The 18,782-nt window shown below is 32.4% G+C and overlaps 4 protein-coding genes across 6 annotated transcripts in view; 1 reads left to right on the top strand and 3 right to left on the bottom strand.

The window, feature by feature from the left end:
• Positions 1-18,782, bottom strand: part of LOC126780882 (uncharacterized) — a 44,059-nt gene that overhangs the window by 14,945 nt on the left and 10,332 nt on the right. The gene's annotated exons all lie outside the window — the stretch shown is intronic.
• On the top strand, positions 1,188-4,606 carry LOC126780879 (golgin subfamily A member 2-like). Of its 3 annotated transcripts, XM_050505554.1 has the most exons (5): positions 1,188-1,280; positions 1,366-1,434; positions 1,518-2,486; positions 2,914-3,171; positions 3,753-4,606. In XM_050505554.1, exons 2-5 carry the CDS (start codon positions 1,393-1,395, stop codon positions 4,560-4,562), a joined length of 2,079 nt encoding a protein of 692 aa, XP_050361511.1. In that variant the 5' UTR covers positions 1,188-1,280; positions 1,366-1,392; the 3' UTR covers positions 4,563-4,606. The 3 variants fall into 3 exon arrangements, with proteins under 3 accessions (XP_050361511.1, XP_050361510.1, XP_050361509.1); XM_050505553.1 differs by having other exon boundaries at positions 1,216-1,434; XM_050505552.1 differs by having other exon boundaries at positions 1,216-1,434; positions 1,518-2,490; positions 2,918-3,171.
• On the bottom strand, positions 7,633-15,242 carry LOC126780887 (phosphatidylserine synthase). Its single transcript, XM_050505572.1, has 7 exons — positions 14,876-15,242; positions 14,341-14,599; positions 13,452-13,762; positions 12,997-13,255; positions 12,643-12,861; positions 10,297-10,361; positions 7,633-9,257 (listed from the first exon to the last, which is right to left on the bottom strand). Exons 1-6 carry the CDS (start codon positions 15,046-15,048, stop codon positions 10,317-10,319), a joined length of 1,266 nt encoding a protein of 421 aa, XP_050361529.1. The 5' UTR covers positions 15,049-15,242; the 3' UTR covers positions 7,633-9,257; positions 10,297-10,316.
• On the bottom strand, positions 17,176-18,726 carry LOC126780891 (WD repeat-containing protein 82). Its single transcript, XM_050505578.1, has one exon. The coding sequence runs from the start codon at positions 18,547-18,549 to the stop codon at positions 17,602-17,604; it is 948 nt and encodes a 315-aa protein (XP_050361535.1). The 5' UTR covers positions 18,550-18,726; the 3' UTR covers positions 17,176-17,601.

The following is an 18,782-nucleotide window of genomic DNA, read 5'->3' as shown; positions in this document are numbered from 1 at the left end:
CGGCGCAACACACCCTGGAGTGTGCCGCGTGGGGGCCCCAGAGGCATTCCCTAGCGGCAGTTGTCGGCGGAGACTGGCGGAGAGGCAGTGCTGGTCCGAAATGGTCTCTTTCTGTGAAAGTGTGATGTCGCATAAGGAGGCCCCGGAGCGGGAGCGGGAAGAAAACGCCGCTGCAGACCTGCTCCGCCGAAGAAGACCGGGGAGAAGAAAGAGGCGCTATGCGCACCTTCTCCCTCCGCCGCAATAGGCGTCGTCGGGACTAGGGGGATTCTCAGTACCCTGGTAACCCCCTAGAGAATGGAGACCTGCATAGGCAGGTCGTCCGTCAGAGCGTCACGGTAGCATGCGCAAGCGATCCGTTCCGTCTTAACGTGGTGCTCCTCATTAAGATGCTTCTTGCATTACACTTATTTATCGATTGTCAAATTAGAAACTACCAAATATTTGATAATAATTTAAAAAATCTGATCTTTTGGTAATAAATTTTTATTTTGTAATACTTCAGTTATAATTAATTTATAATTCATTCATAATATTTTAAATTTATACATATATATACATTTTACAAAAAAAAATATTGAACAATAACTTTGTAGAAGCTATTTTGAAGATATTTTGTCTTAGTTATTACAAGAAATTGGCTTGTTGCTAATAAAGTCACCGGATGAAACAAATTACTTATCATTGGCGACACATACATGTGAATTTGACATCCCAGACAGCCGACATCTATATTTTTCACAATCGAGGGTAAATTTAAAAAAATTAAGAAATCAATGCTGAAATTAATAATTTACTTTTAAAAAGAAAGAATTAATGCCTAAACCTCTTCGCTCGTTTAACATAAAACAAAATCATAGTCACTCGAATATGATCTTTATTATAAATAAAATCAATTAAATCAAATTTATTTTGGATAAATTAAAATTTGGGGCAAATTTAATTGCCTAAAAATGAGATATGATCTTTTCTTTGATATTATTATATTGAGATATTTATTATTTAAGTAAGATTCTCTGGTAACAACTTAAATATTTTTATTTAATAATCAAAAACATTTTTGATTCGAAGTTTAATTATTCAGTTCGCTGAAATGGATCGAAAAAATAATGAACTTGAACAATGTTTTACGAACGCATTTGATTTTGGACAATATTGTCAGTGTCAATGTAAATTTGTCATTAGATTGCCAGCATAACATTATTGACAATTCATAAGTCAATCGATTTTATCATTTTTGTGATTATCATACAGGCAGCCTTAAATAAAGATTAAAGAAAGTAGCGTGATTATATTTGTATCTTAAAAAGTAAGAGTGATGAATTATAATACATAATATAAAATTAAACTATAAATAATTTTCAGTTTGTCCTTGCTTCTCCTTTTTATAACATGGATATAAGAGCCGAAAAGTTAGCTAAGGCAAGAAAAAAGGTAACAAAATTTTATACTGACTATCTTTTTACCATATTTACGTATTACTTATTTAATTTATCATTTTACTTAATTTATTTTAGTTAAGAGATCATCAAGAGAAAAAAGTTGTAACTGGTCAAAAAGAAGAAATATTGGTTGAACAAAAACCTAAAGAAAATTTAAATGACAATGTTAATTTGATGACTGTTAACACAACTGATCATGATAAAAAATATGGAATAAATAGTAATCAAAATGAATCAATTGTTAATATGGATGCAGACAAAAATGCTTCAGAAATTAAATCAGATGTTATTACTGAAATGCTTATATCAAATAAAGCAAACCTTGAATTCCAGATGAATGAAATGAGCACTAAAATAGCAAATTTAGAATCTCTATATGAATTAGAAAAACGTAATCATAATGATTGCAAACAAAAAAATATTGCCTTACAAAATGAAATAAGCGATTTAAAAACAAAGTATAAAATTGCTATTCAAGAAGTTTCATCAAAAGTTGAAGATATGGCACACTTAAAGGAGGCACTTCAGTTTTTACATGATGAAAAAAACAATTTATTTGAAGAATTAGAGTTAACAAAATCTATTTTGAATAGAAAAGAATTAGAAAATACACAACTATTCCATCAAATATCTACATATCAGAGTCAAATTAATATGTTGCAAATTCAATTGCAACAATTAACAAATGATTCTCTTGGTAATTTTGACCCTAGTTATACAAAAAAACATCAAGATACTGAGACTCTATTGGATAAAATTTATGAGTTAGAACGCAGTGTAGAGATGACACACAGAGAAAAAGAGGAATTAATTTCACAATATAATCAGTATGCACAAGATATAAGTGAGAAACTAAAAGCAGAGCAACACAAAAATGAAATGAAATCTATAGAATTACGTAAACTTCAAGATAGGGAGCAAAGTCTTGTAGAGCAAATAAGTGAAATAGAAATACGTCTACAAAATCATATTTCTAGAAATGATGAATTATGTAGACAACAAAAACATGACAGAGAGCTCAAAGATCAATATAAAACAACAAAAGTAAGTACATCGAAATAAATTTAATAATATATAAGTATGTGTGTAAATTAAACAAATCTTAAGTAATATCATAAATGGGAAAGTAAGTTTGTTTATTTGTTGTCACATTTTCACTTCTCAACTATTCAAGTAATCATTGTAAAAAAATTCAAACACATTTTCAGCAGTACAGAAAGGTACACTTAAAGGTACCATTGTACCATCACTATGGTGCATGGTACAATGATAGTGGTCATAAAAAAATTGCCCACTAATGACCAAAATTTGTATTTGTGTATACACATATATGTTCTCAACATTTAATGATTTGCGAACCAATTTTGATACTTCTTTTCTTATTTGATTGGTCATATATTGTAACTTTTTGTAATAAAATTAAGTGAAATTAACTTCATGAGGGATTTCATGTTTCACATTTGAATTTTAGGAAGACCTTGAAAAAATGATTGTTAAATACAATGAACTTCAGAAACAATACTTGGATAGCCAAGAAAAAATTCAAGAATTAACTCGAGCTAAAGAAATTCAAAACTATGAAAATAACAGATATAATCAAGAAAATGTTAATATTTCCAAACTAAATGCAGACATAGTGAGTGACAAATTGGCTGCACAAAGGGCAACAGAACAAAATGAACAGTTAAAAGTTGACATGGAAGGTTTGGAACAAATTATAGTTAAATTGGTATGTATAATATATACATATATCAATATTTTAATAACAATAATACACCATATTTTATATTTTACACTCTATGATCTATGAGGCTAGTCTGACAAGAAATACACAAATTAATTCTATGTAAAGTTACCAAGTAGAGAATTGGAATGGACATGGAATTGGAAGGCATATTGTACCCCTACCTATTATAAAGGTTATACATTTATTAACAATTCTCTTTTTACACAATATTAAGATGTTTACATAGTTATTGTATTTAAATAAATGTATTAGTACTCCTTGATATAAAAAAATATAGTGTTTAGGTGTGCAATATGTTATAACTCAATAACAGCATTGTAGTATTTCATGTAATTACAAGTAAGCTAAAATGCTTTTTTTACACATGACAGCAAAAGTATTTATGCTTACTTTCAAAATGTTTAAAAAAATACATAAAAAAAAAAAGTTATATTAAATATGGTAATAAAATAAATCAGCATTCACATAAATCATTATTAATGTACATGCTGGAGCAATAACATTTCTGAGGCAACTTTAATTTAAAATACTTAATAAATCAATAATAGACTAATACATTTCAGGGTAAAGATAAGTTAGAGTTGACAGAGAAATGGACCCATGAGAAACAGTTAAATAAAGGATTAGCACTGAAATTAGCAGAAGTAGAAGAGAGTGTTAAAACCCTGCAGAATCAATTAAAAGCTAAAGATGATGAAATGATAAGATTGCTAAACGAATTTCGGGAAATGGAGAAAAGACATGAAAATACATTGAAAGATGTTAGCGAAATGAAGCACAATTTAGACACAGATAATACTGAGGAATGTTCAGTTGAAAAACATCACGATACTGATCTAGATAATGAGAAGTCACTTTTAACAACGACGCCGCACACAGATACAAAAGTTAAATTAGACAATTTATGTATACCAAAAGAGGATGCGATGATTAAACTTCAAGAACGCTTTTTAAATATAATGGACGAAGTTGCCAACTTATCTGATGAAAAACATAGATTGGAACATATTATTCTACAGTTACAAAACGAAACTGATACTATTTGCGAATACGTAGCGCTTTACCAACAGCAACGTAGCTTATTGAAGAAAAGAGAAGAAGAAAGAAGTAATCAATTAAAAATATTCCAAGCTGAATGTGACAAATTAAAACGTCATTTAGAAGAACTAAGTGATCTTCTCTTAAGATTCGCAGCTGACAAGGAGCTAACCTCATTTTTAAAAAATGAAACCAGACTTAATGATTTGGCTAGAGTGAAGGAATTGCTTGAAGAGCTACAGAATTGTTCATTGATTAATCCGAAATTTAAAAACTTAGACTTAAATATATTTTATCCTTGTCATTGTTGTTCTGGTCAACTCATCGATATTTAAAATAATCATTTAATAACCTTAAAATAAATTAAAATCAGTTATTTCTTCTAAATCTTGTAGTTTTATAATCCCGAGTATCCATAATATTAATAACTTAATGAACAAGTCTATATTTTAATAGGTAACATACATTTACAATTTTTTAATTATAATAAAGTAATGTAGTTAATTAGGGTCCGTTCACACAGACCGGCTCGGAGAGCATCGGCCTGCTTTTTTCTTTTCACACAGACCGGGTCGTATACGCTTGGAATTGGCCGGAGCGGAGCCGCCAACTATTTCACATCGACCGGCTGGAAGAGATCTGAAAGCGGGTGCGAGCGAGAAAGAGCACGCAAGCGGAGCCGGTCGGCTCCTTTTATTACTTCACACGAAGCGCGTTCAGGCATTTTTAATGACAAAAAAGGTGCAAATGCAAAAATAAACTTTACTACAATCACTCAAAACACTGTTTCCAACGTGATAAAAATCTGCTCTCCTCTCCGAGCCGGTCTGTGTGAACGGACCCTTATGATCAACATACATGTATTTAACGATTATGCCCAATCATTGTAATATATAGACTATTCCAACCACAAGAGGAGTAAACAAATAAACAACTTTGACACCGAATTGACACGATATCATCGAGATCTTGAATAAAAAAATAAATAAATATGGATTCGCGAATAAATGGCGTTTTCAATGTCCGCGAATTTGAAATTGGAACTTCGAAAGTTAAATTAATGCGATAAAACTAGTTAAGTGGAATACTGTTGTAATGTATATAAAGGTTAATTAATCAAAAACTGTTTGTAGTTTATAATACAGCAGAACCATTAGCAAATCGCATGCGGTTTGTAAATAAGGTTTGTTTACCTTTACTCCTTTTCCGATTGGAATAGGGTCTAGGTTTAGGGTACTGCATTAAAGTATATGAGATATTAACGTCATTTCAAAATAGTATCTACAACATGTAATATTTTCTGTATAGTAGGCTATCGCCGACTACACCATAAAGATGTGTTTTGTTGTCTGCGTTGATGAAATTTGAATCATACTTCAATCAATCATACTTGCAATACTATACTTTTTATGGTGTATTTTTGTTATTAATGAAGTGCCGTATGACGTTAACGAACGCCTGTAAGTACCGTTAGGCACAAATTATTTGTTTTTTAGTATACGAAATTGTGATATATATAAAAAAATATAAGAGTAAGCTCGTGTTACGTTAAAAAAGACGCGTGCAATGAGACGTATTCAAATATTAGCTGTACACATCATAATCACAATTGCGTAGCGCAAAAGGTCGTATCCTAACAGCATTTGAAATCAATCTCAAGAATTTCAGAATATTGTAATGTTATATTCATATTTGGCTGTCTACTTTTAAAAATATTGTAGATATCTAAATCATATATTCTTGTAGTTGTTATTACAAATCTTTATCTCAAAGTGAACTTGTACTCTAATATTTTTCAAAAATAGTCTGCCATGGTAGTTTTTTGCAGAATACTTAGATTCTGTCTGTCTGTAAACCCTTTTTTTATTTTCTTGAAAAAACGCATTTACGCATTTCTCCCACATGAGGTGGGGGGTGGTATGTGGACTCGCCGGCGCCTGGAACTCCAGTGCACTGGAATACCCACTAAAAACCAGCGGTACCCTCATCGTCTCCGCGGCCTCCATCCCTTCCATCCGCGACATTATACTCTCGCAAAAGGAGACCATCGTCACCCAGCACCCCACAGAGGATCCGGTCCTGGAGATATGCCCCCAATAGCCTTCTGAGATAGGAAGGCACCCCGTGGTATCGGAGTGCCTCTCTTATAGTCTCGAATGGAAGACTTGAAGGCGTTCTCTACGTCCAGCGATACCACGTCCCCTCGGGCCACCACCTCCGAGGCCCGGGTCTTTAGGGCGTCCAGGGCGTCGATGGTTGATCAAGCCGCCCTCAACCCGTACTGATCCTCTGAAAGACCCGGCCCTACCTCTTCCAGGTGCTGAATAAAACGCAGCGAGACTTCTCGAAGAGCTTGTCCCGTCTTATTTATTCCTGTAAACCCTAAATGAACAGTTATTTTCCCAAAAATCTTCATTTCGCGTAACCTGTTAAAAAATCGTATGGTGGCCTGAAAAAATTCAAAAATTCGCCAAACTGATCATGTATTTAAAACATTTTAACTATACCTTTGTAGTACCGTCCCGCTTTAACCGATGTGATTCAAAAATATTTTTTTATAATAATTATAAATACTAATTATTAATTTATAACTATTTTGGAAAGCGAAACAAATTTTATGATTTACGTTTAAATAAAGGTTTGTGGTGGAACCAATTGTTAGCGTAAGTCAATCACGGAAAGATGAACCTTTAATATACTTAGTATATTTAGAGAATATTATATAAATGTCACTGTACATATAAGATTGCATCACTTTGCGAAATTAGAAACCCCAGTTCTGAGTAGAGGTAATTATACATAATTACCTAATAGTAATTATATAAAATTGGAATACTAACTGACTTAAGCAACAATCTTGTTTTACTAATAATCCTTTTTAAAATAAAAAGGCAACTCTTTTCGGTTTCAATTTCGCGCAACCTGTTTTTTTTGTAATTAGTGTAAGCATATGTCAATGTTATTTCAATTGATAAAATTTATTTAAGTTAAATTAATAAAATGAATTGTAGTTATGCTTTTTTTCATTCATCGTTCGTTCTTCCGTCCCCCCAAATTACTATAGACTTATACATATAATTTATTAAATCAACCTCTATTGCACATTTAATCCAAAAAATAATCAGTTTTGTCGGAAGTGTCCATACACTGGTAACTCTACTCACACTGTGACACCTTTGTATATATGTCACCACGATATTTTAACACATTAAGCGCTTAATTTGGCTTCGCTTGATCAGTCTACGCGCATCATCTATCTTATTATTTGATCGGTCGATGAGGCACAAGCTGTAAACAGTCTGAATCATAATACCTGTAGCAATATCAAAAGCAGTATAATAATGAGCATTACAAGTACAGAACAAGCTATTTAGTTAAGTTTCTAGGGTTAAATAAAACGACATAATAATTGAAGAACTTTATCTAGTCTAATCATACATTTACAGCAAACATTCTAATCACATCAAAAATGAAATTTTCCCTGTCGATGTCGGCTTTATAGAAAACACTATATAACATTATCGTTTTAAAAATGTCAAACGCTCACTTTTGTTTTTGCGTTTATGTAAATAAAAAAAAAAACAATTTAATGATTCGAAAAAAAACAACATTCCAATTACAATATTGAAGTACATATAAGAAAATAGGCATACATACACTGTTGCATTTGTATTGTGATCATTTTTAACTTCTCGGAAAGGAGATACAAAAAGGGAGAAGACTGAAAAGAGTTGTATACTTTCTATTCAGTCTTACTTAAGGAATGTACATATGTTCATCTTGTACAGTAAACTACGGTTTCTCAGGCAAAATGCGGATGACTTTAAATGTGTTTTGCTACAGTAACGTCCTACTGCTGACTGATCCTTTGTAAAATATTTATACTAGACTTTATATTTTCGCGCTGTTCTAAGGCGACGGTCATGAGTTAGAATTTAAAAATGTAAAAACTCACTGCTTATCTTTAATAAAATCCACCCTTTCTGTCCACTGGACCATCGCCATTTTTTATTATAAACTTATCTTGTACGGTGTTTGGAGTTGGAGAGCATTAATAATAATTGGTAAGGGATTTAAGATAAAATCAACAAAAAATATTTTGCTAAGCGCTATCAATTGACTAACGCTTTTATGGTGGTTACTATTTAAGTCGCTGGGTAGCAAGGAAAAGCGGCTTACGTATCGGCTGACGCAGGTGTTTAGTAGACATGGCTGTTTCGGTAAGTACCTGTACGGTATAGCAATGCGCGAGGTATCACCCTCCTGTCACGGCGCACCACACCCAGATAGTGTGCTCCAGTGGCATTCCCTGGCGGCGATCTCTCGCTGTCAAGCATGGTGTTAATTACGCTCAGAGGTGCTGGTTGGAAATGGGATCCTTCTACGGGAGTGACAAGGAGCCCAATTCCGCCGGAGCCGCGGAGCGACACCCGCCCCCCGAACAGACGGAGAGGGTACCGCTGGATTTTTAGCGGGTATATATATATTTATAAATTACTTATAAATAAAAAAGAAAAATCTATTACATGCCATCGAATATATTCTTCTTGATTGTTATAGGATCGTCTCTAGTTGCGATCTATCTTGTTTTTTTTTTAATTACATATATAATATGATAAACGCCATATTGATAATTTTATTATCAAATTTTAAATATTGAACGTTTTTGAGTAAACATTTTTTTATTCTATTACTTAACAGTAATATTTTAGTGCAATACACACAACCGAAGTCAGGGAAAATATTCTATTTCCGATAAAAATATCTACACAACACTCGTTCATTATTTTAATATCATGTGGAAGATTCGATTAACTACTTTACTATATAATCAAAAAATAAAAGTACAACACAGCATGAATGAGCAATACATCGTTTTATCTTATTTAACCTAACGAAGTCCACATAAAACGTACGAGGTAACTAGTTTCAAGCTATCAAATAGTATTTGGTGTTGCTTAATAATTTAATAAAAATAAATAGCTTTAGAAATATGTCATTTTGTATTATTCTTGTCGTCAGATGATTATCTGAAACAAAAAAAAAGCACCAACTATGTCATATCAAATATAATACCTACAACTAATAATAATCTAACATCTATACAAATAAATAAAATTGAAGCGTCTGTCTATGATTTAAAAATAATGGCCTCATTTTAATTTAATATGGCTACGTGCGAATTACTAAAATGACCATTTTTTAAGTTATTAAACCTTCATTTTTATCGTTAGCTGTCCATCTGTTTGTGAGGGGTAATACTCAAACAATTTTAACAATTTAAAGTTTATATACAAAAACGATCGAATCCAATATAAGAAGGTAATTACAACAAAAAAAATATTCAGAATTATTAGTAGTCCTCTGGGATAGGATAAAAAGTGTCGACTTGCGTTAATATTATGTAAGTTTCAGTTATTTTTATTATTTCATGTTATAATACAAAATTATTGCGGGTAACACTGCAGCGCACAGCTTGTTTATGCTTATAAAGATGGTTCTAGGCACCATTTAGGTTTAAAAATAAAGAAAAAAGTACACTTCCTTTTTTATTTATTAGTAAAAACCCTATATAATAAAATAATAAATAAATGCTAATTTAAATATTTATAAGGATAGGAAATGAAAGCGAATTAAAATCATAATTTAAGTAGTTCAAGGGCAGTTCCTATGATGAATTCTCTGCATAATATTTTTTTACCTTTTTAATTTTATAGATGCATTTATATTTAATAACAGATAAGATATGATTACTAACTAAACTAATTATTGTAACGTCCCATAACATACAATTGATCTTTGTTCATTGTTGATACAATTGTTTAAAGGGTAAGTCAGTGTAACTACAAACACAAGGGACATTACATATTAGTTCCCGGTTGGCGGCGCCTTGGCGACGACGTAAGAAATAGGTAATATTTCTTACACCGCCTATGTCTTTGAGTGGTTGTAACCTTTTACCATCGGCAGGCCCATCTTCCCGTCCGCCTAACAATTTTATAAAATAAAATTGTTTATCAATTATAAAAAATTAACACGAGTGTAAATTCAAGATGATGTTACATTTACCTGTATGGCTCGTTGCGCTTCTACTGTTCTTTCTTAGGACTATCTAGCGCAGCTTCTCTATTTGGCTGAAAACGAATAAAACACTTTTTATTACGTACTACATATTTAAACTAGCTCTAATGAGAATGCGGACTGAACATTTTTCAGCGTTATACAGAGTGGTCGTTAAATGGGAGAAATGTAAGATATTATTTTATAATGATATATATATTTACTAATTTAGTGCACAGTTAACACGAACATTTATATATAGTGTATTATTGTATGGAAAACAAGGTAAGCCAACCACAGTCAAGCAATTTCGAAGTTTTAAGGACTTTATCGTTAAATCGAGTGACGTTATAGAGTTTACACTGTATAACAGTAACAGCCTGTGAATGTCCCACTGCTGGGCAAAGGCCTCCTATCCCTTTTTGAGAAGAAGGTTTTCTCGTTTTTCTCTTTGCTTTTAATTTTTTATTGATGACTATAAATTATCCATCGAAAAGATATTTACAAATAATTATAAAATTAAGTTGTGTTAAAAACTCGCAGTCCGCAGGGAAATAGGTCCAAAGAATAGGACGCGGCATGCGTCGCCGCACATACGGCTTATTTAAATGTACTGAGATGCCGAGCAAAGCGAAGTTCGGCAAAATTTACACGAGCCAATTCCTGTACCTACTTATATAAAATTACTTTTTAATTTATAGATCATTAAAGACGGAATGTAATCTGGATTGTGAATGAAATATTGATTGTTTTTAATACTCGACACAAGTAGAACCCAAAGACGCGACTTGTATTAACGCGCGTCAAGAGTTAGGTCACCCTAGTGCTTTCTAATTACAATTATTGTGCTACTAAGCGAGATGAGAGAAGAATAATTAAATGATTACAGTTTTTTTAACTTAATGCGAAAATACACGCCACTAAAATAAAGTAAGCAAAGAAAGCTCGAGCAAAAATAAATACAAATATGAACAATAGAAGCATACCCGTAACGGAATATTTAGCCTTTTCCAGACAACAGGGGTAAAGACCGAGAGAAGTTCGAGCTCTTGATATTAATATACGCATTTATTATGGATTCGCGAAAACATACGTTCCGATTGTCAGCGCTGTTACTATCGGAAATTTAAAATAAAATGATAGTGTATAAATATATAAGTAGTCAAGCGGAATTATATGATTAAGAAAGAAGTGTAAATATTATTATAAACTAGTTGACCCGGCGAACTTCGTACCTAACCGTGGCCTAAAAGTCAATGAATGCAGGGATACCCTTTTAACTAAATTTATGATTTTAATCAACGTAATAAAATTACTACAAAAATTTTTTAAGTTCAATAGTTCTATGGAAAATATAAAGAAAATTAAAATTCAATAAAAGTACAAAAACCAAGTATTTTAATGATGGCAAGCAAATGTGCTTTAATGAAGCTATGTATTTTGCTGCATGGGTTTCACTTGGGTTGGTTCTCTTCAGTGAAGCACCTTGTGATATACATTTATCGTTTTGATATCAGGCACAAGAACAAATAAAGCGGATGCATACACGTGAACATACAACGTACAAATGACCATAACAAAACATGCATTTTCTAAATTCAGACCACAAACACTCAAGGATTGGGCTTGTGATTCAATTGGATAGTTAATGGCTTCGTTTGTTACACAGTCAATAGATTTGAAAGAATACAGAGTATCAACGATTTGATTCTGAATTACCAAATTTAATTCATCCACATCTTTATTCTTAGACGCTAAAATTGTAGAGGCTTTGCGCAGACCTTTCACTTAAGAGGCTCAGAAATGATTGCACAGCACTTGTTGTGTCCTAATGAGTATCGTTTTCAAGAAAATTGAGCTCTTGACATGCAGCACGAAATGTTAAGCACAATATACCATAAACAGTTCGTAGTAATTTTTTTGTTATTTTATGTGAATATTTTCGGTATTTTAATAGTTATTCTGCTATTCGGGGCGAGGACGAATCCAACAAATCAGAGATCATCAAAATCGGTCCAGCCGTTCTAGAGTTATAAATGATGTAACTATCCCGACTATGTTTTATTTATATAAATTATAGTTAGATAGAGATTTAATAAAGAGTATTAATCAAGAACTGCTCCTAGTGCATAACATAGCAGATGTGAGCAAATATCATAGAATATATAAATATAAAGGTTTTTTATCTTCGATTGGAATAGGCGACAGTTGATGTTGCGAGTGAACATACGACAAGTGGTGAGCTTGGATTGGTAGAGCAAGGCGCATACGCGAACGCATCTTTTACCTTGCGAACAGCGAGTCTTTAATAATATCATAAACGAAACGTAATTAATTAATAAAAAAAATTTTTACCTCAAAATATTGATGATATAGCACAACTCCATACACGCAACCTATTGAGACTAGAATTTGTATGATGAGCCATATAAACACATTCCACATTTGTGCTTGACCAAACAGTTCTTTGCCATTCTTTATACACAACATTGATTCAGTGACCATTATAGCTCCATAGACCCAACACTGTGTTCCAACTCGCTTGCATCTCGGATCCGTAACATAAGTATAATACTGCCTGAAATCGAAAGTTAAATATTTGTTGTTGTAATCTTGATAGAAGAAAAAATTGATCTCTTTCATAGTGGAGCCATAATTACAACATATTTAAATAGTTTATTGTATTTTATAGTTAAGTACTTGAGACACTAGCCTTACTGATGGGGCCACAATTACTCCAATCAAACATAGTCTTGCTATAACCAATGGATGTGACGGTGGCATTTCGAATATGTGTTTTAAAAAGAAAGTATTTAATTCCGAAATCTGCCAAAATACAACCAACTGGCTGAGTGCAAAGAATCTCATATATGTGCACGTCGGATCCAACCATCTTACAGGAGTCCAATAAACTGGTGTAAATTGAAGGATGGCTCTTTTTATCTTGCCTGTTGTAGATGATATATCCCTTGAAAGATAAAAAAAACAGACTCAATACAACAATCAGCCATCTTTTTTAATAAAATAATATATTAATTAATTAAAAGTCAGAAAAATAATACTGACAAAAATAGTAGTTTATGTTACTATAAGCTTTTAAAAATATTTTTGAATATTCTAATGCATTTCACTACCTTTAAATTGAATAACTGAAATTTATTTACCTTATACTGACCCACTTATATTCTCTCATTTCTAATGCCTTACAAATTTTTAAGCCGCACCATATACCAAAACCATTACAGATCAAAACATCCAATATAACCGAATCCCACCAACATTCTAAGAAATTTGGAAGTAGATGTGCAAATGCTATTTCTGTTATTTCCCACATAATAGATATAGCCCATAATAAACCAGTATGTCTAAAAAGTATAGCTTTAAATGTCCATCCCAAAAAATGGCCCCAAGCAAAAACGTCAACATGAGACCAAATACGGGATAAACTTAAGTCGGAACAGTTAACAGCATACTCCTGAAACAAAACAAAAAATATTATTTGTAAAAAATATACTACGATCCAATCTTGTGAATTGATCCATGAATTCTTATAAATATGTATTTAATACATATATCTTTTTTTATTATTTACCTCTACAGAAAAATAGGTTAATATAATTATAAAAATAAAAAAAATTATTCACATTTTTTTTTTACATATTTTCTGAGGTAAAACCAATGTTTTGTTTGATTTTAATATACTGATCTGATACCATTCGCCACACAATTGTTTGTTTTTGTTTTGTTATTGTTTTTTTTTAATTAGTTCCTAGTAATAATTATTTAAATTTTTCAAAACATTATGTTCAATAACTAATTGATAGTGTTACACAACTACAACATTCACTAGTTTTAGTTTATTATTTCAATATTTCTACATAATTATATAAAACAATATTATTTAATAACTTACTAAATTTTCACATAATATATTGTTATTTAACAAACTGTATAATATCTTTACTATTTTTTTTTTACTAATTTAATTCAATTGGTTAAGTCAAAAAAATTGAATATAATAATAATTGATGCCACAAAGTGTAAATCACTTACCTTGTCCATGTCAATATGAAAGTTTCGTAAGTTTGGATCAATCCAATACATAATTTCATAAACAGTAGAATAGCTTTGAAATAAAAGAAACAGCAAGGCAAGTAAGTACAGTACTGACATGCCAAATACAATTCTCCATACTGCAGGATGTGGTCTAGTAAATGGCCCATTGGGAAATGTAAGTACAGACACTATTAAGAAGAAGAAAATGACACAGCATATTCCAGACCAAATGTTATCTTGAATCCTTGTTTCGTCCCTATAAACATTTTATAATGTATTACTATGGTACAAATAGTAAATTTATATATATATATATTATCATTCATGACATTGATTATATTCATTAAAATATTAGTATAGAATTTATAGTGTCAATATATATTTATAAAAATAATTGTGTTCAATTTTTTTATAAAAGCTGGAGATGACAATGAGATATCAACATGATAGGGACAATTATTTGAATTAATAAAATCACCCTCTCAATTAACTAAGAAAATAATTTAAAATTAGTAAGAAATATTGTTGTTACCTGACAAACGCAGTGTATATGACTGCAGCAATTGACACTGCTAATAAGGTTATGGTATGCGGTTTATAAAAAAATTCTAAAGATATATCATCTACCGGACGTTCATTTATATAACTAAAGGCGTCTTTAGATTCATTTGAAACTGATGCATTCCCAGTATTCCCACTTTCCATTTTGATTAAAAATGTGTTTAAATATTTTTTAAATTACTTTGTGTTCTTTTATTAAATAAGCTTCTTTAGAAGAACAATCATCTTGTAATCTCACACATATTATCCAAAATCAAATTTTAAAAGACTTCAAATCCATTATCCACTTTAAAATTCCTACACTTTCAGCAAATTTTAGTAAAATTTGAACGAAATGTGATAAATGTCATAAGCTTTTAGAACAGATTATGTTAAATAATAGATAATGAATAATCATTCATCACTGCCATTACTCCAGTCATAGATAATTTTCTGAAAATTGTCTATGTCTTCCAATTTTGTGTAATTTTTATTACTTACTCTAATTTTATTTTAGTTGTTCACTTTTGATTTAAAGATTTTTTGAAGTAAATTTCGATAGGAACGTTGAGAGTTTGTTTATTTCAGGGTTCAATTTGAGTGCAATGAGCGATCACTATGACGTTTGTATAAAAGAGATTCCGTATTTAAGCTAGTTAATTATAGCGATAAATAAAATAGGATCTTATTTTATTTAAATAAGGGGTGATAAACGGATTTAATACTGGTGCTCATATAACCATTTGACACCGAAATAAAATCTCAATGATAGTGCTTGCAGGCTTGGGACAAAACAGTAGATATAGGTTTCGAACTGAAGACCTTCATGCATGCGTAGTAGATATTAGAATTTCGTATACGAATCAAAAGTCTGCATGTCCTTTAAATTTTATGACTAAATCTTAAATCACATCTATCAACTTCGATTCGAATTTAGTTGAATGGTTTTGGACAGCCTTATAGCATAGTAAGTTAAAATCCTCGCTCCGTGGTCTCTCTCTCGTTCAGGTTGCCGCAGGTACTTACCGGACCTCTTACACGGGACGTTCGGTCCACTGTTGGACGGATTGACGGTCCGCGCTGGTGTTTGGGTCGCCTCGACAACTAGCTGGCAAAAGAGGCAGCCATCGTGGAAGCCTGGAGGGTCGGTTCCGACCCGGTCGTCCAGATCGACGATGAGGCTAGCCAAATTGGCGCCGCCTTGTCTCGCATCTGCGATGCAGCGATGCCGAGTGCGAAATCGTACCTGCCGCGTCGTCGGGTGTACTGGTGGCGTCCGGAGCTCCGCCGACTGTGCAAAGCTTGCGTGACGGCACTCCGCCGGTACGTTCGGTATAGGAGAAGAAGGGTCCATGACTACAATGCTGAGGACGTCTTCTACGCCGACTATAGGGCCGCCTGTCAAGCCCAAAGGGGAGAGGGGTTCTCAGTACCCTGGTACTCCCCCTAGAGAAGGGATAGGCAGGTCTCCATTCTGTCCGGTCTCGATCTGTCAGAGCGTCACGGTAGCATGCGCAAGCGATCCTCGTTAAGACGGAAAGGGTACCGTTTAGTGAGTATTCCGATGTTCGGGGCGCATTCGGCGCCTCGGACCCGGCGAGCCCCACATACAATCCCACTGTTCCAATGGGGGAAACGCGTAATGCTTTATTCTAGTGCAACAAAGCTTATCAACTTAACAGCCCCCTCCCCCTTCCAGCCGATATTCGTGATATCAAATTAAAAATTAGTATGTGTTTCTTTGTGTACGTATTTGTACATATTATTTTTTCTCACTGGTGGTAGGGTGGTGGATGGTGGCTTTGTGCAAACTCGTTTGGGTAGGTACCACACCCACTCACAATGCCAATGGATATGGGCGTTGGAGACCAGTTACCATCTGGTGGTCCATTTGTTTGTTTGCCAACCTATAATATAAAAAAAATATTAAAATACAAAACTTTGATCATGCATAGATAATATTTCGTTGTTTCCTTGACTGAGTTGACTCCGAAAATTTTCCCTATTGTCCTTCTTTGTATTATTACTTAGTAAGGCATTAATAAACAATACCCTGCCCTTTATTCAAGTGTTGATTGCCAATGCAAAAAGTGTTTAACCACTGTTTTAATATTGACCACAGAACAATCATTTATAATTATTCAGTAACTAAAAAAATGTAATGGTTATCCATTTATTCCCTTAATATATATCAGAATATATTTCTTAGAAATAATTTAAACTATAACAATTTCTAACTATTCTTTATTTAATAATTACACTTAAATTATTAGTAATGTTCATTGTCCAATTGATAAACATGTAAATTTCATAACAAAAGTAAGACTTAAGTTAATTCAATACACATTTGTTTTATTGCAAAGGAAAAATTGTATAACTTTTATATAAAATTATATAAATCTCAAAGAGGAATGTGGTGGGTTAGTCTGAGCTCACAATTTACTGAAATTAAATTTTGGTTGCGTTATTTTCGTTTATCCGTTATCAAATTCATATAAAACATATTGATCATTTTCAAAACGTAGATAAACTAATTGAAAAAAACTAGTTTCCTTGAAAGTGTTGTTTATTCAATTATCGAATGCCATACAGAAAATTGGCAATTTTTAACATTTAGAATTATAAATCTTGTTAACTTTACATTCAAGAAATACAAAAATTAAATCTTTACAGATTAGAGTAGGAATATTATTGATTTTATATTTATTAAATTGTACATTAAACATCATCTATTGTTGGGAGCCAAAATGCCATATTTGTACAAGCTGAAGCTAGTAACATATATTTAGGATTGAACTGAACACACTGAATAGGAGCTGGATGATCTCCATTTAACACACAAACTTTATATCCTGTGTCTGCATTCCAAACATGTACTCTTCCATCTGTTGAGCCACTGAATATATATTGTGAATCTGGACTAAATGATGCCTCAATAGGAATACCTTTGTTATTAAGATGACCAGTAAAAGTTTGTAACGGAGTACCATGGTAAGCATCCACTAATCTAATTATTGAACCATTAGTACTTATAAGCATTGTTTTGCCATCTCTTGAAAATTTTAGTCCAGTCCAATCACATTCTTTTTCTTGATTTAATTTAAATGTTACAAATGGACCTTTGTCAAATGATCTCAAGTCATATAATTTGATGCTTTCTGAGTTTACACCTGCTGCAAATATAAGACCTTCTGGGTCATATGCAGCAACTGGTCTTCCAGACAAATGCATCAAACCTTGACAATTTGGTGAGCGCAAATCCCATAAACGTAGAGTTTTATCTAAAGAACCTGATAAAAATGTATCCTCCACTGGAGATAAGCATAAAGTTACTACTTTTTTAGTATGTCCAGGAAAGTATCTGATATATTTATTATCATGTAGTGACAAATATCTTATTGTATCATCCACTTTTGTAGAACTGTGAATAGCCGTATTTTTAGCGTGTGTGAAATGTATAAGATCAACACCATACTTTTTGCTGTTGACAGTTATCATTTGTGTTCCTTTTTCACAGTCATAAATAACAATTTGGTCATCTTCACTACAGGATATTAGAGTTTCACCAGTCGGTGAGAAATCTATACTGTTTATTTTGTCTGTATTTTCTCGAAACACCTTTGCCACCTTAAAACTCCTCACAACTTGGTCAACTAGTTTCATCATTTACAATGTTGTTATAATTTCTACTAAGAGAGTAAAAAGTTTTTTCAACACAGAACGTGTCAAAGTATTTCTTATTTATTTTAGAATAGTTATGGAATGGATATTAGATACAATTCGCTTGTTTATTAAAACGCTTTATATAAAAACTGTCAAAACAAGACAATGCGAATGCTCAAATGCTGTTATTCAAACGTCAGTGATCAAGCTGTCAACGTCAACCGTAAATCGGATTT

This window comes from Nymphalis io, chromosome 3, assembly GCF_905147045.1.
Source record: "Nymphalis io chromosome 3, ilAglIoxx1.1, whole genome shotgun sequence".
Lineage (NCBI taxonomy): Eukaryota > Metazoa > Arthropoda > Insecta > Lepidoptera > Nymphalidae > Nymphalis > Nymphalis io.
Note: the sequence above shows the minus strand (reverse complement) of the source record. Positions and strands in the feature narration are given on the sequence as shown.

What these genes read in the sequence shown, in the direction of transcription:
- LOC126780879 (XM_050505554.1), top strand. Translation starts at nt 1,393, where the DNA reads ATGGATATAAGAGCCGAAAAGTTAGCTAAGGCAAGAAAAAAG. An exon ending in ATCAATATAAAACAACAAAA is followed by an intron (nt 2,487 to 2,913) that starts GTAAGTACATCG and finishes TTTGAATTTTAG; the next exon opens with GAAGACCTTGAAAAAATGAT. An exon ending in AACAAATTATAGTTAAATTG is followed by an intron (nt 3,172 to 3,752) that starts GTATGTATAATA and finishes AATACATTTCAG; the next exon opens with GGTAAAGATAAGTTAGAGTT.
- LOC126780887 (XM_050505572.1), bottom strand. Translation starts at nt 15,048, where the DNA reads ATGGAAAGTGGGAATACTGGGAATGCATCAGTTTCAAATGAATCTAAA. An exon ending in TTCATATTGACATGGACAAG is followed by an intron (nt 13,763 to 14,340) that starts GTAAGTGATTTA and finishes GTTTTGTTTCAG; the next exon opens with GAGTATGCTGTTAACTGTTC. An exon ending in TATAAGTGGGTCAGTATAAG is followed by an intron (nt 13,256 to 13,451) that starts GTAAATAAATTT and finishes TTATCTTTCAAG; the next exon opens with GGATATATCATCTACAACAG.
- LOC126780891 (XM_050505578.1), bottom strand. Translation starts at nt 18,549, where the DNA reads ATGATGAAACTAGTTGACCAAGTTGTGAGGAGTTTTAAGGTGGCAAAG.